Raw genomic sequence first — 24048 nt, 5'->3', positions numbered from 1 at the left:
CCTTCAATTCCCCACCAAAGCCCCATGTGGCAAACGCACTCAACAGGAAGGAGATTGTTGTCTTTAAGAGCAGGCAGAGGGTCAACATATTTTTTATAATTCTGGATATCAGGAATTTAAGTTTTAAGGAAAGGTTATAGAAGTTGGGCTGGTTTTCTTTGGGGAAAGGAACTTTCCGGATGACTGAATTGAAGTTTTTGAAATTATGAACAGAAATTGCTCCAGGTGCTCTGTGATGATTGGTTTAGATACCAGGAGGCCCAGGTTAAAAATGAGGAGCATCTATACAGGGCTTCACAAAAGGCAAAGAGGAAAGGAGTGACCTTGTGAAGCAGGATTTAGGGGAAGTGATTGAGGACATTTTTTTTTATGTTGGAGGGAGAGAGATAGCAAAAGGGGAAGGATTTTCAGGAGAGAACTTCAGAGTGCAGGTCCCAAGGATGCTAAAGGAAGAACTTAACGACCCAAAGAATAATTGGGGAACAAGTTGCCAGGAAAAGGGCATTAAGGCAGGTGGCATAAAACAGTTAGACAAACAATTCGATACATTGCTGGATAGAGAAGGAACTAAGGTACATGGAGGGAAGGCGAGACTGATCTTTGATAAAGTGACATGCTTTGTTTTTTGAAAATCTCAGCAGAATATCCGTCAGTGCAGGATTATTCCTTACGGAGACTGGCTGGAGAACCTTGGGAAGTTATTGGTTTTTTTTTTAGATACCCCACACATTTCAGATTGCTTGTGAGGATGTTAAAGTTTAAATTTAAAGTTTTTAAAGTTTAAAGTTCATATATTAGTGTCACAAGTAGGCTTACATTAAAACTGTAATGAAGTTACTGTGAAAATCCCCTAGTCGCTACACTTCGGCACCTGTTCGGGTACACGGAGGGAGAATTTACCACGGCCAATGCACCTAACCAGCACGTCTTTCGGACTGTGGAAGGAAACTGGAGCACTCAGAGGAGACTCTCACAGACACAAGGAGAACGTGCAGACTCCACACAGACAGTGACCCAAGCTGGGAATTGAACCCGGGTCCTTGGCGCTGTGAGGCAGCAGTGCTCACCACCATGCTGCCCTGGTGTTGTGTGCTGAACCATAGCGATGGCTTTTACTGACTGACCCTGGACATTACAAATGTGATCCACAATACATCACTGCTCCCACTTTTCCCAAAACCAGACCATACAGGAAAGGATTACTGCATGCTTTAAAAAAAAAGCAAAGTTTGACAAAAGGTGGGTGGCTTAATGGAATGAGTTATCAAGTCACACCATTATACTTCTGTCAGCTCTTTCCCCACCTACTTAACATGCCACCTGGGAATCTGTACAACCTAATGAGGATATTTGGGTTCTGAATTTGCTTGAATAATTCTAAATTTGGAATATTTTAACCTGACAAAGCGACAGTGGAATTGTAGGCTCCTCTGGTTCAGTGTTATTCTCCTCAATAAATGGATAAAGTGGCAGGAAGTGCTCTTAGCTGAATGAATAGAGAAGGCTTTTTGTTTACCTTAAAATGCATTCAGCCTGCAATCACATTTCCTACCTCAGACTCACTTCCAGATATATTTCGGAGGTTTTAAACTTGCTACTGAAAAATGCAATTAACGGGGTATTATTTTGAGGCTGTGCGTAGAGACAGACCCCAGGAAATGTCCGTCCACAGGTTGGCTGCTCTATAATTAGTTCTGCAAGGCCACAACCCTCTCAGATTCTCCCAGAACCAAGGCTTTCAACAAAGGTCAACAATTTCGTTCGAGAGCCTCATTCCCACTGCTCACTTTGTCATACCATCTTTAAAATTTCTATGAAAATAACTGGACATTAATTGTGTGACGTTTTACATGCAGCTTTGAAACAACTATGGTGTTACTCAATTGCTGAAGAGACCAGTGTAAACAACTAGGCCTGTTGAGCATTAGGAACCTATTTTCAGTTGGGCAATGCACCAAAAATGACTAAAAAGCAGGAGGCTGAGGGGGGAATCTGAATTTGTAGATAGTTCTGTGCCGGTTCAAGGTTTCATGTGTGTGATTCAAGACCTTGCACAAATCCATAGCTCATCAGAATTCCTCTCCCCTCATCCTGCTAAACATGCCCTTCAAGTGTTTAGCCGAGATTTAGTTCTAATTTAAAACTTACCCGAATCTGTGTTTCAGTCTTGACGTGAATCCTGACTATGGCTTCGCCATTAGTTTTGATGACCTTCATCAGCTGGAACGCATCCTGGCCTTGGATCAGGATAACTGGGCGAAGCAGAGGATCATCGTGATTCTGTTTTAGCTGCAGGGAAGATGAGAAGCCACGTTAAGGAGTGTCTCGTTGGAAAGGCTCTTAATAAGTATGCAACTTATTGTTTAAAAACCATTTTGAACAAGAATTAACAACTGGTCTCAGTAAATTAAGGCTTGGCATTTCTTGAAGTGTTCACAACACAGGGCACAAAACAAAAGAAACGTAGAGTTTACAAATTACGACACTCGGGGCTAAATGGTTTTAAAACAGAGATGGATTACAAATTGGCAGAGACTCACTTTCACAATATTGGAGACAGAATTTATCTGCTTTCCTTACTGCAAATACAAGACAGTAGAGGTTTACAAGGCTTCAATTTAGTGGACATTCTGGGTAAACTCTGCTTCTGTCCTCATGAAGATGGCGCACACTCTGTGTGGGTAGCTGGATTCTGGCTACCACAGCCTATATGTAACATTGATTAGAGCTCATCAGGTGCTCTACACTTAACCACACCACAAATTAAATGACTAATGATTTCCTTCATTATCGGTGCGATGCGATAGTGCTCCATACATATCACATTTCCTTTTGAATAGTAAGATTAAATGAGAAGCCTTCCTTTTAAATAGCTCCTGTATTTATGAAACTCCAATCAGCATTGCCCAGAGGCTAGTCATTCTCTCCCTTGTTTCACTGAAGATTCCACGATGCTTTCTAGCTGTTATGGTGTATCGATTCGTCAAGGGCTGTGTTTCCCCCGACCTGCGTCATTAACTTCAGCGCCAGTCTGACTAGCTTTAAAAGTTGCCTAATGACAGGAGGACAGCCATAATTTCCTGACCTACTACCTTGTAACTAATTACTCACTAGAAGGATCCATAGGGGCTTGAATACCCCATCTGCTAATTACAATCTCTCATTTCCCTCTCACTATCAATTTCCCTGCTTCCTTCTTACATTCTTACTCACATTAAATATCTGCAACCAATTTACAAACAGCTCTCAGCCCTGTTTTGCAATCTTTTCTGATATCTTCAGCCACTTTGGTCTCACTTTTCACATTTTTCTGTTTCCTTTCCCATCACAAACATTTTACATTTTTCCACTGTCAATAGTCACTTCATCCCCCATAACATTCCCCTGCCCTTAGCTTAACATTCACTCTAATATATAGTGATATATTAGACTATAGTATATCATCGATGACCAACTCCAGTCCCATTGGTACCCCTATGTGGTATCTTTATAATCCTTAGCACTAGTCCAGTTGGTTATTCAGTCCAACTGCTGCTGCTCACTTGTCGTCAAATCTTAGAGAACATTGATCTAAGCAACTTGCTGACTTTAGTGAGGGGCTCCATTCTTTTTTTTGGGGGGGGAGGGGGTGGTGGTGGTGGGAGTGTAACATTAAGGGAAAGACTGTTAATGTTGCATTCGTGTTGCAATTAACTGCATGCTTTAAATTGGTGATTATGCACAGTCAATACCAATTGGGGAAGGATTAGGGTATTAGCTCATTCTGAGGGGCTGACCAATAAAATTCCAAGTGCCAAACAAGCATGAAAATGGGAGAGAATCACACCCATTTTTTAGGCGAACTCCCAGACACTATTTTATGGCACGGAGAAAAAAATGAGGCAAAGTGTGATTCTCGCCAGTAGGGGGATTAGACAGAGTCTATTTCAAACCAGTGCAAACCTGGTTTTTCGCCTCTCATGCGATCATACTGGCTCGCCATGCTGATCGACTGGCGTGACATGCCGATAAAGTCGCCATGATTGTCTGGAATGAACTGGGAGAGTCTGTTGACTTTACCTGGCTATCTTGGAAATAAACCTATTTTAATGAAGGGAATATGGAATTTGAAGCATAAACAGATCAGCCATGATCTTACTGAATGATGGAACAGGCTTGAGGGGCCGAATGGCGTACTTCTGTTCCTATTTTGTATGTTCATAAAGTACAGGCTAACTTCATACTCATTCTTCCTCATTGGAATTAACAAGACATCATTCTTGTATTCTTTTGTGTTGTCTTTCCATTTATACTATTAGATTACTGGGTTATTTTAGTTTTTCATTTGAAAGGCACATGCCTAAGCCAAACCTAGAAGCGTTTGTACCAAATTTACCAGTTGCAGTATTTGGCACATGGGCTTTAAGCCCAAGCGGATAAGCTCGTTCTTCCATTATCAATAAATAATTTGTCCAAAGTCATTTTGTTAAATTTAAATTATGTATGAAGTATTAAAGCATTGCTTTAAATCCTTGGCACAACACAAGCTGATAATTAGCACCGACATTTAATCTAAAATTCTAATCCCATTCTCCTCCCATGTCTGGTATATAATGTGCCCTTCTTTGAATGAGTCACATTTCCCTTGTACACTCAAACCAACTCTAATGATGCCAAAGCCACAGAGTGGAGAAACTTGTCCAGATAGCATTGTTCATATGACTGATCCTCATCATTATTCCCCTAATGCCATCTCATTATCTGGTCCTTTTCCAGAATTACCTTCTTCGGAATAGAATCCATTCTTGAGCACTAATGTGCAATCATCAGTTCACTGGAATGTACCTTAGCCAAGTGTTCGGAAATACCTCCTCAAACGTCTGCCACTGCATCTCTACTGACCTACTCCATAACCTAATTGTCTAGTTCACTTCAGCCAACTCTGTTTTTGTTCCTTTACAATTGCCTTTAAGTTTAAAACACTAATCTCAGACCCACTCCTCTGTCTCAAACTGAGTGCAAACCTCATTCACATTTTGATCACTGCTACCTAAGGCGCCTTTACTATGAGGTAATTAATTAATTCTATCTCATTGCACATTACCAGATCTAGAACTGTCTGCTCTTTGCTTGGTGCTAGAACATATGCTCTGAGGAACTATCCCAAAAACAGAGTGAACTCATATTCCAGGCTGCCTTTGCCAATCTGATTTGTTCAACTTATATGTAGATTAAAATCACCCATGATTATTGATGTATCTTTCACACAAACCCCCATTATTTCTTCCTATATCCCACCCCCTAATTGTGTTGTTACTATTAGCAGACATATAAACTACTCCCACAAGAGACTTCATACCTTTGTTATTTCTTATCTCTAGAGATTGGTGGATAAGTTGTCACCATTTGAATGACTGGTAGTAAATTCTTCTCATCATTGTCAAGGTTGCTGTGCTTCATGGAGGTTCAGAGTGTCTCAGCACTTGAGGAAGTGTTGCTGCTTTGTCAAAGTGTCATTGTTCAGATCACATACTTTTAATTTATTCATTCATGGGATGTGGACAGTGCTGGCTAGGTCAGCATTTATTTCCCATCCCTAATTGCCCTCGAAAAGGTGGTGAGCCACTTAATGAACCACTGCAGTCCAGATGTGAAGGTATTCTCACGGAGCTATTAGGTAGAAATTTCCAGGATTTTGACCCAATTACGATGAAGGAGCAGCAAAATATTTCCATGTCAGGATGGTGTGAGACTTGTTTTGGAGCTTGCCGGTGGTGATTTCCCACGTATCTGCTGCCCCTGTCCTAGTACTTGGTAGAAGTTGGATTTGGAAGGTGCTGGTGAAGAAATGTTGGGGAGTTTTGCACTGCCTCTTGTAGATGTTACACACTGCAGCCAAGGTGCTCTGGTGATGGATGGAGCAAGCATTTAAGGTGATGGACGATTGAGCAGGTAAGCTTTGTCTAGGATGGTGTCAAGTTTCTTGAGTGTTGTTGGAGCTGCAACCATCCAGGCAATTGGAGAGTATTCCATCGCACTCCTGACTTGTGCCTTGTAGCTGATGGGGTGAGACTTTGAGGAGTCAGAAGATGAGTTACCTACTGTGGAATGCTCAGACACTGCCCATAGTGTATGTTCAACTCACTGCTGTTGATGGGATATTTGCACTCTGAAAAATGACTTGTGTTTGCTTCCTAACAACAGTCATTGTATTCCAAAGTAATTAATTGTCCTCAGCAATTTGATAAGGCGCTATATAAATACAAACCTTGGTTTTTGATGCGTGATGAATTCCCACCAAAATCAGTTGATGTGGGATTTAACTCCTTAAAAATAAGTGGGATAAATATTTGGTTAAGAACATGACTAAAGATTGTAAAGGTAAATATGTTTGAGATGATGATGAAATCTTTCATGCTGTGGCACTACAAAGAGTCATTCATGTAAATACATTTCAGCACGGTGAATGATGACTAATAAACCAGCAGTTTGGTTGGTTTTGCTTTGGGATGTTAGTGGATTTTTTTTTTGCCTTGGATTGCTATGATTATTCACGTTCCTCAGTAGACGCTGTAGGATCCGTGATACACTGAGACACCTAGGCCCTGCCTTTCTTGTTCTGGTGCAGGGATGTTCTTGGGCCCGTGACAACTTCGTCAACTTTCTTCCCTCAATCAATTCCACAGATTAACTAGTCATCTATTTCACCCAGTTAGTTTTGGGATCTTGCGGTGCATAAACTAGCTGCTGCACATCTCCATCTTTACAGAAGACATCAACTGCTCTCCAGGATGATGAATGGAGTTTTAATGCAACTTCCTGTGGAATCAAAGATTGCCTCTATACAGTGATGGGAACTTCCCATGGTGACAATTTGGATAATGACGTCTGATAAGATGTGTGTGAACAGTACAGTGCTGGTGGGAGGTGACAACAGGTACTTTTGGTGAGTTACAAGAAAACGGGCTTTAATGAAAGATCATCTCTGTCCTGAACCATTCTAAGAAGTCTCACAACACCAGGTTAAAGTCCAACAGGTTTATTTGGTAGCAAATACCATAAGCTTTCGGAGCACTGCTCCTTCGTCAGATGGAGTGGATATCTGCCTGCATTAGAGTAAACCTGTTGGACTTTAACCTGGTGTTGTGAGACTTCTTACTGTGCTTACCCCAGTCCAACGCCGGCATCTCCACATCTGAACCATTCTTGCAGCCTGATGATTACTGTTAATGACAAAGACATTGAATGTTCATCTTACCTGACCCACAGCACTTGCATCATCTGTTACATCGAAGATCACTGCTGTGGCACCTCTCTGAATGGCAAACTTGGCCTGTAAGGGAGAAAAGGCAAAAGTTACGAAAGTACGAATGGCACATCCCAAGTGTACCTACTCCACAAAAAACCGCAAAATCACAAGTTTCCGTATTTGTGATCGTGGGATAAAGTTAGAAGGCTCCAGATTTCTATCTCAATAACGATAGGAATGTTAAGATATCAAACTGAAATGCTCGACCATGCACTCGTCAGAAGTGAAAACGTGCAGAGCAGAATGCCACCTGTATTAGAGTAAGTACAAAAACAGAGACAGCAGAATGTAGGGGAAATGCCAGTTGGGTGTCGGGGTGGTTTTACAGCAAATTAGGTGACTAAGGGGTTACTATCAGCAGCTGTGCAACAGAGGTTTAAAATAAAAATTAACTGTTCCAAATTTTACACAGCTTTCACTCCAAATCTCACTGTCAAATGTTCAAAACACCCAATAGCATTTGGGTACATGAATGGAGAATTTTCCATGTATTTTTACCAAGATCCTTCGGACCAAATGTTTCTAAAGGTCACACACGGCGAAGCATTGCTGAAATCTGGACCAAGAGAGGCAGATAACACACTGCAGGGGGCGCTGATTACCCAAAATCTTTTTCAGTACAACCCAACACCGACGCACACAGTTCCACACAGCACAACACAACCCAACCCAACCGACACAGTTACACACAACACGAAACAATCCAACACTGAGACACACAATTACACACAGCACACCAAATCCAACATTGACACACAGTTACATACAGCACTCCACAACCAAACACTGACACACAGTTACACACAGCACTCCACAACCAAACACTGACACACAGCACTCCACAACCAAACACTGACACACAGCACTCCACAACCAAACACTGACACACAGCACTCCACAACCAAACACTGACACACAGCACTCCACAACCAAACACTGACACACAGCACTCCACAACCAAACACTGACACACAGCACTCCACAACCAAACACTGACACACAGCACTCCACAACCAAACACTGACACAGTACTACACAATCCAACATTGCTGAGATACATTGCTGCATAAGTACATCCACATTCAGTTACCCACGAATAAGCTTTCTCCTTATTTTTTTAGGTATATCTTTACATTTGTTTATAGCTTTTTCTAACTGAATATAATCTTTTTAGTGCTGAGGTACAACATATTGAGGACAATTTCAGAACATCTCCAATTCTACTGGTGTAATTTATAATGTCATCTTCACAGAGCAGCTAAATAATAAGCTAATCAGCCAACTCTTTGCTGCAACAGAATAATTCCTCTGAAGTGGGGTGGTTTTGAATCTTTTTAAGTATTAGACGCTGATTCTTATTGATAGTTAGTTGAGAAAGGTAAATTGGCTGAGAATTATTTTTTAACCATCAATATAATAAGTGAGCAAAGTGTATGTTGGGGGGGGGCGGTTGGTGGTTGATTTGGAAAGCTTTAAGTTAGCTGTTCCCCAAGGGGAATTCCTGAGATAGTTTCCATGTCTTTCTACCATTTTAAGGAACATTCCACAGCCTTTCTTCAACTTCCTAAGTTTCCCTGAGGAAGATCGCTAATGTACATCCTCAGGAACGAGATATGCTAAACAGTGGAACTCAATCTCACTTTGATGCTGCATAAAGGTTTTAAAGGCTGCACAGTACATGCCTAGCAGGATGCTTCTCGCAAAGAGGTTGGAATGGTACTAGCAATAGCTGAATTTCACCCAGCATGTTCAAGATAACAACATCCTTATCTGTGGTACAGCCTGGAAATGTGTTCTCCTGCTTCAAGCATCTGACTTGTTGGATTCCTTCCCCTGCTTATGCAAGGCTGTTCATCTCATGAATATCATTTGGGAATCTCTATGAGTAAAGTTTCCCTCTGTGGTAATCAGATTGGAGCTATCAAAGACAATTCAAACAATCTGATAGACAGCAGAGACGGTGAGTGGAGAAAGGCAGGAACTAGTAGTGTGCATGTAATAACTACTAAAAGGGCTCAGAATTTCATCAGCCTAGTACACCTTCCAAACTCATGCTATTACATTCATTAAGTGTACTCTGAAAAGGGGGCACTGAGGTCAAAATTCCCGAGGCAGTTTCTCTATCAGAAGGCTCAAAAGGCTCATCAGAGTCATTGATGTTCCCACATCGAAGATGATCAGTGCCACTCACATATACCATCAGAGCACCAGCCAAAGGTAAAAGCAGTGATCCAGCTAATGATCAAACAGCAATGTAGGATGTAAAATACAGTAGATAGCAAATCTTAGATAAATCCTTCCATGATGGCAGGCTTCATTTCTGGGGCAGAGGGAGGAGGTTATTCTCACTGTAGGATTTCCTGCAGTGAAACTTTCGCTCTTTATGATCTAGGAGCTTGAGCTGAGACCAATACTTAGAGACCACAGTGACCTCAACTAGTACTTCTGGCTCATGCATGTCAGAAGAGGTATTCTTAAAATAAAACTTTAGGAGAGTTTTCTTGGAACCATAAATATTAGTAAGGGCCACTGCAGTCTTAAGGTCAGGGGTGCAAGACTAATAGACCCAGTTCTTGATAAAGAGTTTCTGCGAACAATTCCGTCAGAGGAGCTTGAGTGACAGCATTGGCTGAGATGCAGGTTAAATTCAGTTCTCATTTGTGGGGCATCCAAGAGCCTTTTAGATTTTTTATTCTATTTGTAATTCCTCCTCCCCTCCCCCAAGTCACTTCTGCCCACCCCCAATCCTTCAAAGGTGGTACACACAGATGACACCATTGAGCTTGGAAATGTGCAAATTGTGCAGTAATGGCTAATGCTTCAACAGCAGTCAAATAAATACTGATCAGTTTGGTTGGTTTGCGCGACAAAGTCCTTTGGCCTCGGCGGATGAAAGGAGTGTTAACTGGAACCACCTCACATTGCCAAGTGCTCAGTCAGAGCGAGTAGAATGAGTTGCAGTTTGATTGCTCCAGGCACAAACCATGACAGTTGGGAAAGTAATATTTAAACTAAAAGAAATTGCATTGTAATCATCCAGAAGAAATAAAAATAGGGTTAATATTTCAGGTGGTAGTGAGGGCTGGACACTTCTTACGAACCAGTGAATTCTGACAAAGGGCTTCCATAAAATTGTCACACCCTTTCTCTTTCAGATGTTCACGACCCACTGTGTTATGTCCTGCATCTTCTATTTTTAAACCCTTGTCTTTGTGCTGCATCTCTTGCCCTTTGTTGCTGGTTCAGTCACACACTTTTTGCTAAAAGGTCACGATCTTTCCACTAGCTGAAAGCAATGCATCTCAAGGGAGGTGATCACCTGAAGCGTTGCTCCACTGCAAACAAGCTGCAGCGCATCTCATCCTTTCATCCCACAGCTTAATCTTCTCCTTTCACATTAAAACATTTATTTACTCTGAACACCTGACCCTCAGGGCGCCTCTCAAATTATTGTGTTTGCTGTCTTCCTTTAGAAAGCAGTTCAGCTAAAAAATCAGTGCAAATGCTTCACTGAAATAAATTTTCTGAGACCAGCAACAGCCCCACAGGTAGGGGGAAATGGACAAAAACCCACTTCACCTAGGTACAGGTGTCAATGCCTGGAAACCAGTGTACACTGCCAAGTGAGAATTACGAAAGTAATATCAATCATTGAGGCTTTTTCAAAAATGACCTATTTTGTGTGAGTTTATGATCAAGGTGAGGGTTGAGTGTGCCAGGATCAAAACACTTTACATTTCAGACACCCAGTGTCATCCTCAAGCACTCCAACTCAGATACAACTATGGGCGGAATTTTCCCATTCCACCCGCCGCGGGAATTATAGCGGGTGGGACAGAAAGTTTGGCAGACCATTTTAAGGTCTGTTGACCTCAAGCAGGAATTTCCGCCCTTGGGGCACGCGGCCAGGAAATACCACCCTATATTGTGAACCCTAACTCCACAGTCCAGGCATGTACATCCTGATGCTCAAATGCCATGGGAATATGTCCCATTTGCTTTTATACTTTTTCCCTGTTGTATTTTGTGGATCTGAATGTTTGGAAAAATTGTTTTTGGCTGTTACGTTATTAGACAAAGAGTCCCTATAGTGCAGGAGGTGGCAATTCAGCCCATTGAGTCTGTACCAACCCTCTGATGGAGCATCCTACCCAGGCCCTATCCCCGTAACCCCAGGTATTTACTCTGCTAATCCCCCCTAACCCACACATCCGGGGACACTAAGGGGCAATTTAGCATGGCCAATCAACCTAGCCTGCACATCTTTGGAGTGTGGGAGGAAAACAGGGGAACCCAGAGCAAATCCATGCAGATATGGGGAGAATGTGCAAACTCCACACAATCAACTAAGTCCAGAATTGAACCCGAGTCCCTGGCACTGAGATGCAGCAGTGCTAATCACTGTCAAAATGCCGTCCTAAAAGCCAATAAATCTCAAATCAGGGCATGTGTTATAATCAACAACAAGATGGGAATGTGGATTTAAATGCTATACGTTACCCTCATAACTCCATGCAATGCACTTCAAAATATCATCTTGAACAGCCTGCACTAATCAATCAATGTGATTTCCCTATTTCCCCATAACAGCTATCCTGTGGCCTCAGTGAGCTTTCTATTTGGTACAAAATTAGATCCAGTTGTGTGCTTTCGGCTAATTCCCATTCTGTATTGAATTAGACTGCCCAACTCATCACATCCACCAAACCAGGCTTTCATCCCATCAATCCGCGAAGAACTGCATATGGGTCCCAAAGGTGAAACGCACAACACCATTTAGTTTCTTCCTACTCCCATGCTGGAAAACAATCTAGATCCAGCTCAACAGCTAAAATGTGTGGCTAATGAACAAAAGTTAACTTGCTTTTTTCCTTCAACTAGTGACCAGGTGCTAACAGGTCATGGGAGCAAATATCTCAGAAAAGCAGAAGCTGTGAAGGGTTGGGCACAGTTGGTGAGGAGCCTCTGACTAGCTGAGCAACTGAAGCAACAGTGAAGTGCTTGTGTAGCTGGAAGCCAGTTGATAACATATCTATGGATAAGGAATTCAATTCAGATGAAGCTGCATGGTGACAAGCCTGATAAAATGGATAAAACTATCAGTGGAAGTGAATTTTATTGTAACTGCCGCCCCCAACCCTCCCCCAAAAATATTTAACTTTTGCCCTTTGCTTGTGATGATCCAACTTCAATTGCTTTGGTTTATGTTTAACTCACAGTGACAAGAAAGGATCATAGTCTCTGTTGACCTCGCATTATTGCTCGTTATGGGTTACTCGTGACTGCAGATTGCAACTAACATTTACATGACTTAGGCCACAGACAACCCCAGCTAACTAGCAACAAAAGCGACTGGTGTAGGGACCCCCCCACAACAAGAAAAAGCTTCTAACCATTATTAAAACTTTTCTTTTAAAAGTGGGAGTCATGAAGTGGAACATGCTTTGAGGGCAGTATGGATGCTTGGCTTTAAAATAGGGACAGGGGCCCATCGACAGTATTTAAAGTAGCTGGAACGTAGCCAGTGCTGATCCTCTTGGCTTCTCATCAAAGGCTTATTGCAGCTTTGCTACAAGTTGAACTATGTTCGCTCAGTGCAGCCAACTCTCAGCACCTTGCAGTGAAGCACAGGGAACTGTACGGAGTGAGGTGCAGTCAATGAGGGTTACCATATATTAAGCTGATCGTTCTCTACACCCTAGCTATGACTAACACTAAATTCTGTATCCTCTCCTTTCCTTCACCCTAATGTACTCTATGAATGGTATGTTTTATCTATAGTGTGCAAGAAACAATACTTTTCACTTTATTCCAATACACGTGACAATAATAAATCAAGTCAAATCAAATCAAATCAGTGGGCGGGTAGAAGGTTGTGGTGTGGAGAATTTTGAGGAGCAGTGGGCAGTAAGCAATTTACAAAGCAGTTGAGGACAATGGGGAGTTAACCAAAGGGACAAGAAGAGGCCATTCAGTTCCTCCAGCCTATTCAGCAAATCAATTCAATCAACTACCCACCTTGGTTCCATAACCCTTACCACTCTTACTAATGAAAATCAAACTCAGTTCTCAAATTTTGATCCGACTTATCCTCAACAACTATAGGGAAATTTTCCAGATTTCCACTGTCTTGTGTGTGAAGATGTGCTTCCTGAAATCATTCCTCAACAGCCTAGCTCTGATTAAGGTTATGCTCCTTTGTTATGATATAAAAACATGAATAGGATCAACATACAGCTGCTTGAGCCTGCTCCAGTGGTATTTTTAAAAGGATAGGCTTGCAGACCATGAAGGTACAAGAAAGAGCTTTATTAGAAAAGTTTTAACGCTGCCCGCGCAAACAGCTGATGACATCATCAATAGTTCATATGATTGGACTCTTAAACTGACCATGTTCCAATTAGGAACAAACATGAATATACAACACTTTCATTCCCCTTTACAGCAGAGGTTCCTGCATTGAAATACAATATAGCACTATCAAAATTTACAATGTGAACAATTAATAACACAACAGTCAATAAGTTAGACATTTAGGAGGATGTCAATTTTTGTGTGGCCGTCAGCGACCTCAGGCACTTGCTTTTTCGTGTCGACTGCAACCTCTGGTGTTGGTGGTTGAATTTGGATGTCAACCGGAGTCGATGTACGATTTGGAGGTTTACTCAGCGTTGAAATGTCCTCAGTTGAGGTACTGTCTTCCATAGTTGTTTCTGGTATCATGTTCTGAGGAATGTCCAGGTCTTCACTTGGCACAGTTTGTTGTGGACTGTTGGTTGACAGTCTCTAGCAAACTAGTTCTAGTTGCTAAAAGTTGATCAACGTATCTTCTCCATACTACCTTGTCCTGAGTTTGATGGTGCAGGAGACCGGTCCTGGCAGGTATCCACTTCTCACTGATGATATAGTTCCTTGCCAATACTTCCTGACCTTAAAAACATGTGTGTTTAGCCCTGTCCTCACGTTGCAAAACCCGACTTTGCTGTTTCCTCTCAACAATTTTGCTCATCTTAGGCGGCTTCAGCAAATCCAACGCTGTGTGTGACTGACAAGAGAACTTTAGGTTGCTGAACGTGTTGTATTCCTGAATGTCATCAGGAATTGGCTTAGTCATTTAGACAATGATCCTTGCTCATGAGTTACTTTCAATTAATGCTTCATTGTCTGAACAAACTTTTCAGCCAGCCCAGTGCAGGGTGATAAGGAGCAGATCGGATGTGTTGGACTCCGTTCAATAACTTGTGAGTTCTTGCAAAGTGAACTGTGGCTCATTGTCGCTAACAAGTCGTCCAGGGCAACCAAATCTTGCAAAAATCTCACCCAGTCTTTCTATTGTTCTTTCAGAGGACAGTCTTCATAATGGTGACTTCTGGTCATTAAGAGTATGCGTCCACCACAATGAAATACATTTGTCCTTTGAATGGTTTGGCATAATCTAGATGAACTCTTTGCCACGGCACTTCTGGCCATTCCCATTGATGCAATTGGAAATTATTGGTGGCAGGTTTCAAACTTTTTCACAAGTCAACACATACTTGCCTTCTCCTTGATTTCACTATCAAGCCCTGACTACCAAAAATGGCTTCTGGCTATCTCCTTTATCCTTAATATCCCACAATGACCTTCGTGTAGTCAGTTGAGTACACCTTGCTTCTCTTCACCATTGGGCATTATGTGAGAAATCCCACGCTTAAGGGTAACTTTGGATCAAAGTGTATCAGTACTCCTGACTTTAATAATGCCTCCTAGCTTGTATGAGGCATTCTCACACTGATCCACCCATTTCCTGTTTTGACACAAGTTGTGTAAAGGCTCGAGAATGGTTGCTAGATTAGGGTTTAAACCTGCCATAATAGTTAATAAGCCAAAAAAACAACTGAAGTTGATTTACATTTTGAGGTGCATGTGCCTCAGTTATGGCTTTTATTTTTGAAGGTGATTTGCGTATTTTCTTTGCATATATGACAAGCCCCGGTATTCAACAGAAGATTTGAAGAATTCACATTTATCCATCCATACTCATGGTCTGTAATCTTCTGGTCTTTAGAGTGTTGCATCTACATTTTGGAGATGCTCTTCTTCATTCTTGCCAGTAACTAAGATATCACCTAAGTAGCACTGGACTCTTCCTAATATGCTTAGAATTTGATTCATGTCACGTTGGAACAATGCAGGTGCAGACCTAATGCCAAATGGAAGCCTTTTATATCTAAATAGCCCCTTATGTGTCACGATTGTCAAATATTGTTGTGAATCCGGATCCACATTTATCTGGAAATAAGCTCGAGTAAGGTCAACTTTACTGAAATGCTGGCCTCCAGCCAACCCAGCAAATAAATCATCAATTAAAGGTAGAGGGTACTGCTCTGCACACAGTACCAGATTGATAGTGACTTTAAAATTGCCGCATATGCGTACCAAACCATCTTTCTTCATCACGGGTACTACTGATGTGGCCCAATCACTTACATTAATGGATTCAAGGAGCCCGGCTTGACCAGCCTCTCTACTTCTGCCTTGACCTTAGGTATGATGGCGAACGGCACTGATCTAGCCTTTAAGCGTCTTGTTTGACTTTCATCTTTAATCATTAGCTTGACTGAGGACTCTTTCGTACTTTCCAGCTTTCCATTAAAGACAATGCTTCTTTAAAATCTTTGGTGGACCTAACACAGACTGCGGCATGAGATTCGTCTCAACCAGTTTAGCTTGATTCGCTCCAGCCAGGTTCTCCCCATCAGGGCTGGATCGTTACCTTTAACAACGTGCAGGGACAAGTCTGTGGTCCGGCTGTTTAGTTGCACATTTACGTTGATACGGCCTCTCAACTGAACCACTATGGGAAGGGCTTGCGTAAGCACAATGTCCCACAAAGTTTTTAGCACTACCTCACTTCTTTTTCTTTCAAACAAGGTAACCCTGAGTTCATCCTATTTCCTTCCAATTTTTGCAACACCCCCAGCTCCAAGTTATTGTTGTTGGGTATTTGTTTTACTCACAATACGTCCTGTACAGTTCGAGCTTTCCGCTAAAGCACACGGCGAGTTTCTTTTTGATGTTATTTTCCCCAAAATCTTCAATTAAATTTCAGTTTCCTCAAAGGCTGCTACTGATATTTGGCATTCTTGCATCGCCAGCTTTGGTGCGGCAATATTATCTTCTTAATACTTTTTGGATGCTTGCAGCATGCATCGATGATTTTTTAAATTTTATATGTCGGTGGGGGTGGGTCTGGCAGTGTGGTTCCTCATCGCCAGTTTTCTTTGTGGAATTTTAAAAGGATAGGCTTACCGACCACAAAGATACAAACAAGAGCTTTATTAGAAAGGTGTTTTCTCTACAGGCTGTTAGGATAGACTGCATATTTGCCCACACGGTGAACATGTTCTCAATACATTACGTGATTAGACTCTGAAAGTGACCTGTTACAGCGAGGAATAAATAGGAATACAAAACAGTTCCACTATTCACTATGATCATGGCTGATCTCCTGCCTCAACTGCACTTTCCCACCCACTTCTCCCCCCCCCCCCCCCACCACCATATCCCCGATTCCTCGAGATCAAAAACCTATCTCAGCTGTAAATATACTCAATGATGAAGCATCAGTGGAGAATTCTAAAGATTTACAAACTTCATCACCCATCCTAAATGATCTTCTCCTGAGATTGTGCCCCCACTACCCGCATGTTGTAGATTCCTCAGCCAGCGGAAACAGCCTCTCAGTGTCTACCCTGTGAAACCCCTTCAGAAATTGGAACATTTTCCTGTGTTTCGAACTCAAGAGAAAAGCTCAATTTCCTCAGCCTCTCATCATACATTAACCCTTAGCCCTGGAAACAATCTAGTGATTGCTATACTACCTTCAGGACAAGAATATCCTTCTGAGGATATGGAGACCAAAACTGCACACAGCACCTCCATCAGTGGTATCGCCAAAGCCTTTTACAACTGACTTTCTTATTCTTGTACTTCTGAGCCCTGTATGCTAAATTTGTGTTCCTGTCGGGGTGGACCCATGTTTCTCTGAATAGCAACATGTAAAAGATTCAAATCTTTTAAAGAAATTCTGTTTTTCTATAACCACCAAAATGAATAACCTCACACACTCTCAATTTATATTCAACATGCCACATTTTTACTCACTCACCCAACCTGCCCGCATCTATCTATAGCTTTGTATCCTCTTCACAGCTTACAGTTTCACCTAGCTTTGTATCGTCAGAAAAGTACATAAATAACTCTAGGTCTCTTTGCCTCAGTCATTAAGATAAATTGCAAATAATCAAGGCCCAGCACTTCTTACGGCACTCCAGTCGTTTCAACTTGCAAACTTGAAGATGGCCCATTTGCCTCTATTCTATTCTCTACTTCTTTTCAGACAACCAGACCTCTATCCATGTGAACATATTACCCCTCACCTCCATGAGCTGTTATCTTGTGTGGCACCTTATTGAATATCTTTTGAAATCCAAGTATACTACATCTACTGGCTTCCCTTTAATGACGGTACTAGTTATATCCACAAAAAGAAATGCTAATAAATCTGTCAAACACGATTTTCTTTTCATAAAACCACGTTGACTCTGTCTTATCATACTATGTTTCTCTATTCCGACATTTTCCCCGACAGCTCCTGTAGTTCTGATTTCTCCCTCTTTCTCCTTTCTTGAATAGCCATTTTATATTTGATAACTTGCAATCTGCTGGGATTGTTCTAGAATCTAGAATTTTCACAACCAGTGCATTCATTTTCCCTTTTAAAACAGTAGGATGTAGGCCAGGAATTTGTCAGCTTTTAGTCCCTTAAGTTTCTCTAACATCTTCTCTCTGCTTATATTCATTATTGTAAAATCCTTCATTCTTATTAACCTTCTAATTAACCCCTTACTCTGGCAAATGAATTCTATTGTGACGACAGACAAAAACAAGTTCTTCAATAATTCTGCCAATTCTTCATTCCCTACAAGAATTTCTCTTGGCTCTACCTCTAGGGGATCAACGTTTAGCTACTCTTCTCCATTTTATATGCTGGTAAACGCTTTCTGCAAAAGTTCCAAGCTGGATTATAATGGAGATGCCTAAACAGTACTCGTCTTTGGAATTTTCACACCTGCTAGGGTCAACGCTTATTGAAAAACACAGGGGCAATAAATGCCCAAACTCTCTGACTCCAGATTTGCCACGTGACAAAGGAGGGCTATCGAAACTGAGTACCCACAACAAGGTGCTAAAGGCCACCATCTATCTTCTATTGTGTATCGATGGCTTTTGACCATGAAACTGAAGCTCCTTCTTCACTATGAAATACCACCATTTGCCTTCCATTGTGCATCAATGGCCATTCACCAAGTGATCAAAACTGCCCTCTGATATTGAAATCCCTTCATTCAAAAGGAGAAAGAGACTCGGCAGTCTCTCTGAGTGACTGAACACACAACAACACATCACAGCTGCACCAAAAGGCAGTTAGGGATAGTCCTGATCAGTGATGTCCACAACTTTTGTTAAAAGCTCCTCCAACCTGTTTCAATTAACTGTGAGTTTGCCTGTCAGGAACTGCACTTCCAGTTACCACAGTCATCGGGACTGGTCGACACAACATGAACAGTCTTTACTTCGCAGGAACCCTGCAGTTAATCTAGATTTGACCCCAGCTCTCTGAACTTACCTGAACTTCAATTTCAGAGGCAGAAAGCTCCCTCCTTCCCTGGATTCACAGCTCTACATGAGTGGTACCATCAAAACCTCCAGTACATGTTCCGGGAGGCCATAATTTGCCAATTGGTAGAGCAATTTGTCTTTAATTTCATGCAGTCTTGCATGGAACATTATTGAAGGTGTTATGAAAGTTCATATTAATTACATCTACTGACACCTATTTATCATGTTAGTTACCTCCTCAAAAAATGCAACTATTTCATAAATCCATGTTGGTTTCTCTCCGGTCAGTTTGTATTTATCTAAGTGTTCAGCCACTCCGGCCCTAATAACGGCTCCTAGTAACTTTTCCACAGCTGTGTCCAGAATATCTAACTTATCTCTTCCAATCTAATCTAATGGAGCAAATTTGACACTTTTGCCATCCATGGGGACAATTCCTGAATCAAGAAAGTTCTGGAAGATCATGACTGGGACATCCAGTTTCCTCATCTATGTCAGTCAGGACTGTGTCCTGAATGGGAGGTAGCTAGTGATGTAGCTACCCAATGAACTATCAAGCTGCTACTTTCATCTGTTATGCTAAGTTCACTTTATACTTGAGGTAAACATAAGATTAGTAAAGAAATCTGTTGAATACATAAGAGCAATTGTTCAAGTCTGACTGTATTTTTTGTAGGCCTTTCTTCAAAAAAATCATACATTTGCATTGGTTGTGGACATCACTGATCAGGACTATCCCTAACTGCCCCCGAGAAGGTAATGAAGTTTGCGGACGACACAAAATTGGCAGGACTTGCAGATAGTGAGGAGCATTGTCAGAGGCTACAGAAGGATATAGATAGGCTGGAAATTTGGGCAAAGAAATGGCAGATGGAGTTCAATCCTGATAAATGCGAAGCGATGCATTTTGGTAGAAATAATGTAGGGAGGAGCTATACGATAAATGGCAGAACCATAAAGGGTGTAGATACGCAGAGGGACCTGGGTGTGCAAGTCCACAGATCCTTGAAGGTGGCGTCACAGGTGGAGAAGGTGGTGAAGAAGGCATACGGCATGCTTGCCTTTATAGGACGGGGCATAGAGTATAAAAGTTGGGGTCTGATGTTGCAGATGTATAGAACGTTGGTTCGGCCGCATTTGGAATACTGCGTCCAGTTCTGGTCGCCACACTACCAGAAAGACGTGGAGGCTTTGGAGAGAGTACAGAGGAGGTTTACCAGGATGTTGCCTAGTATGGAGGGGCTTAGTTATGAGGAGAGATTGGGTAAACTGGGGTTGTTCTCCCTGGAAAGATGGAGGATGAGGGGAGACTTAATAGAGGTGTATAAAATTATGAAAGGCATAGATAGGGTAATGGTGGGAAGCTTTTCCCCAGGTCGGTGGTGACGTTCACGAGGGGTCATAGGTTCAAGGTGAAGGGGGGGGGGGGTTTAACACAGATATCAGAAGGACATATTTTACACAGAGGGTGGTGGGGGCCCGGAATGCGTTGCCAGGCAAGGTGGTGGAGGCGGACACACTGGGAACGTTTAAGACTTATCTAGATAGCCATATGAACGGAGTGGGAATGGAGGGATACAAAAGAATGGTCTCGTTTGGACCAGGGAGCGGCATGGGCTTGGAGGGCCGAAGGGCTTGTTCCTGTGCTGTATTGTTCTTTGATGGTAGCGAGACACCTCTTGAACTGCCGCAGTCTGTGATGAAGGTACACCCACAGTGCTGCAAGGGTGCGAGCTCCAAGATGTTCAATCAGCAGTGAAGACACAACATTAGGAATGGTACATGACTTGGGGAACTTGGATGTGGTAGTTTCCCTTTGTGTTTGCTGCCATTGTTCTTCCTAGATGGTAAAGATGGTGGGCTTGGAAGGGACTGTCAAAAAAGCGTAAGCAAGTTGCTGCAGTGCACTTTGTAGATAGTACATACAAAAGCCACAGTACATCTTTAAAAGTAGTGGATGAGGTGCCAATCAAACAAGTTGCTTTTTCCTGAATGGCATTGGATTCCAAGTGTTCTTAGGCATCAAGAAAGTGGGCAGCATTTCATCACATTCCTGACTTGTGCATTATAGATGGTGAAAATGGGGCGGCACGGTAGCACAGTGGTTAGCAATGCTGCTTCACAGCTCCAGGGACCTGGGTTCGATTCCTGGCTTGGGCCACTGTCTGTGTGGAGTTTGCACATTCTCCTCGTGTCTGCGTGGGTTTCCTTCGGGTGCTCTGGTTTCCTCCCACAGTCCAAAGATGTGCGGGTTAGGTTGATTGGCCAAGCTAAAATTGCCCTTAGTGTCCTGGGATGCGTAGGTTAGAGGGATTAGTGGGTGGATATGGGGGTAGGGCCTGGGTGGGATTGTGGTCGGTGCAGACTCGATGGGCCGAATGGCCTCTTTCTGTGGTGTCGGGATTCTAAGATTCTAAGAAAATGCTTTGGGGAGTCAGGTGGTGAATGGCTCGCCACGCACAGCAATTACCTGTGCTTGCAGTCGCGTGTTAATATGGCTAGTCTAGTTAAGTTTCCATCACTGGTAACTCCCAGGATGCGGATTATGGGACATTCAGCAATGGCAACATCATTGAATGTTTCTCTTATTTATCCGAGATGGTTACTACCTAGCACTTAGAATATTATTTGCCACTTATCAGCTCAAGCCTGAATGTTTGTCCAGGTCTTGCTGAACCACAGCCATGAACTGCTTCATTATCTGAGGAGTTACAATGGAAATGACCAGTTTGCAATTATTAGCAAACAATCCCACTCCTGAACTTAGGATAGAGGGAAACTTGTTGCAGTAGAAGATGGCCTTATGACATGTCCCTGAGGAACAGTGATATTCTGGGGTTGAGATGATGAGACTCCATCAACTACAATGGTCTTTGTTTGTGCTACCTGTGACTGCAGCCAGTGAAGGGTTTTCCACTGATTTCCATGGTCTTAAATTTTACTATGGCTGCTTGATGGCACATTTGGGAAAATGCTTCCTTGATGTCAAGAGCAGCTCTGGAATTCAGTTCTTTCATCCATCTTTGGACTAAAACTGCGATGTGGTCTGGAGGAAAGTGGCTCTGGTGGAACTTAAACTGTGCAGTGGGGAGCAGGTTATTAGTAAGTAGGTGTTGCTGGTTCACACTGTTGATGCTTCCTTGCAGCACTTTGCTGGTGATTACACAGACTGATTGGGCAATAATCGACTAGATTGGATGTGTCAGGTTTTTTTGAGGACAGGACATACCTAGACAAACTTCCACATTGTAGATGCCAGGTGTAACAACTACAGGAACAGGGTGGCAGGAGGTGCAACTAGTTCCGGAGTACAAGCCGGTGCAAGCATTGCAGTTGGAATGTTGTTGTGAACCATACATAGCCTTTGCTGTATTTAACATAGTCAGTCTTATCTTGATTTCATACATAGTGGATTGTTTTGTGTGAATACTGGCATGTGTGATCATAAGGACATCAGGAGGCAGAGATCTGGATCTGTTGTTTCGTTATGAATGTAGCATATTGACTCCACTGTTCAGCATGTGTGATGATACTGTGCTATTTTGCTGTATTTTATGTTTAAGGTGGGGTTGCTTTAAGAGGCAGCACTTCGTTGCAAGAGTAGGTTTGTCTGGGGAAACATGCAGCAGATGCTGAGACTGCAGGATGATAATGGTTTTAGCTCGGAATATGTTGCTTCGTAGAGTTAGTGGACCTTTTGTTTATTTTAAGTTCTCCAGAGTCATGTGGTTAATGGGAGGAGTTAAGCTTGCAGGAAAGAACTGTTTCATTTTTACTTTAAATCCAAGAGCAGTTGCTGCCTGGAGTTGATGGAGGAAAGAAGTGTCTTGCTGTCGCTCTCTCTCCAGAGGCTTTCTGAAAGCTCCAATACTCTTAACCTAAGTCAAAGCAAATATGCCTGTGTTTTGCTAACTAATTTTAAAGAGGAGATTAAGTCTATAAAAGAGAAATATTGCTTGATTGGAACTAACAGTGATAGGTCAGCAGTTAAAAATTGTATTTTGCCATGTTTAAGTATTGTTCACTTGGTAAATGTTAAAGGTTAAACTAATTAATTTTAAGGTTAAAATGTGTTGCTAAATAAAGTTTGTTTTGTTAAAAGCTCCCTGGTTTGTCAGTAGAATTGCACCTGGAGTGAAACATCTATCCTCACACTAATGCCAAATTAGAAAAATTGTTGGGTTCATCTGGCTTCAGAATATACCTTGGGGTTTCTGATCTGATACCCTAACACAAGGAGGTAGCCCTATGTTGAAGCATTGCTTATTTCTACCTCATTTTTAAAATGGCAGGTGCTGTTCTACGTTCCTTGTTGAACCAGGGTTGCCCCGTTGCTCAACAGCAATGGTGATGCAAGGAATATGCCGTGCCATGAGGTTACAGATTGTGGCACACTCCATCTCAACATGGTTCCAATATAACTATTAATGTGACATTGTGAAAAAGTGTTAATGTGTCGATCATGTGCTGAAGTACCACCCTACCCAGCTACAGAGTAGATATACCAATGACTAAAATAAGCACTAGTTCACCTATCTCAATTTACTGCTCACCCCAGAACAGAGACCACACCCCACCCTTCCAAGGTTTATTGTTTGCAAACAATTATACATATTGTTGCTGGACTGCACCTTTATTTTGCTTTACCAGTACATCAAAGAGGTCCAAGCCGAACACGTTTCTCCAATATATTTCCCTTGCTCATTAGCAGCAGTAAAGGTCCAAGTCAGAGTGTCTGCTATAGCTATGGAATGATGTGGTCTCTTTAACCTGTGCTTAACGCTCTCTCCACTCACATTGTCTGTACCTTTAAGGCTTGATTACCTATAAAGATTCGCATTCCAACCATTATTTTGTAAATTGAGTTTGTGTCTTTATATGCCCTGTTTGTGAACAGAACTCCCACTTACCTGACGAAGGAGTAGCGCTCCGAAAGCTAGTGGATTTTGCTACCAAATAAACCTGTTGGACTTTAACCTGGTGTTGTGAGACTTCTTACATAGCTATGGAATGCAGCAAAAACAGACTGCAGCAGTTTGAAGGAGAGCTGGAGGAGCTGCAGCTATTATACATTACACGCTACATGGCTGCAGTCT

General features: G+C 42.1%; 1 protein-coding gene across 1 annotated transcript in view; it reads right to left on the bottom strand.

The window, feature by feature from the left end:
* rnf43 (ring finger protein 43) overlaps positions 1-24048 on the bottom strand; it is a 180867-nt gene that overhangs the window by 23300 nt on the left and 133519 nt on the right. Inside the window, exons 3-4 of the mRNA XM_078225020.1 lie at positions 7238-7312; positions 2149-2289 (exon numbers count right to left, since the gene is read on the bottom strand). Coding sequence (XP_078081146.1) covers positions 2149-2289; positions 7238-7312 — 216 coding nt within the window. The remainder of the gene's footprint in view (positions 1-2148; positions 2290-7237; positions 7313-24048) is intronic.

This window comes from Mustelus asterias, chromosome 12 (genome assembly GCF_964213995.1).
Source record: "Mustelus asterias chromosome 12, sMusAst1.hap1.1, whole genome shotgun sequence".
NCBI classification, from domain to species: Eukaryota; Metazoa; Chordata; class Chondrichthyes; order Carcharhiniformes; family Triakidae; genus Mustelus; species Mustelus asterias.
The sequence above is the reverse complement of the archived record's forward strand: the minus strand, read 5'-3'. Positions and strand labels throughout refer to the sequence as shown.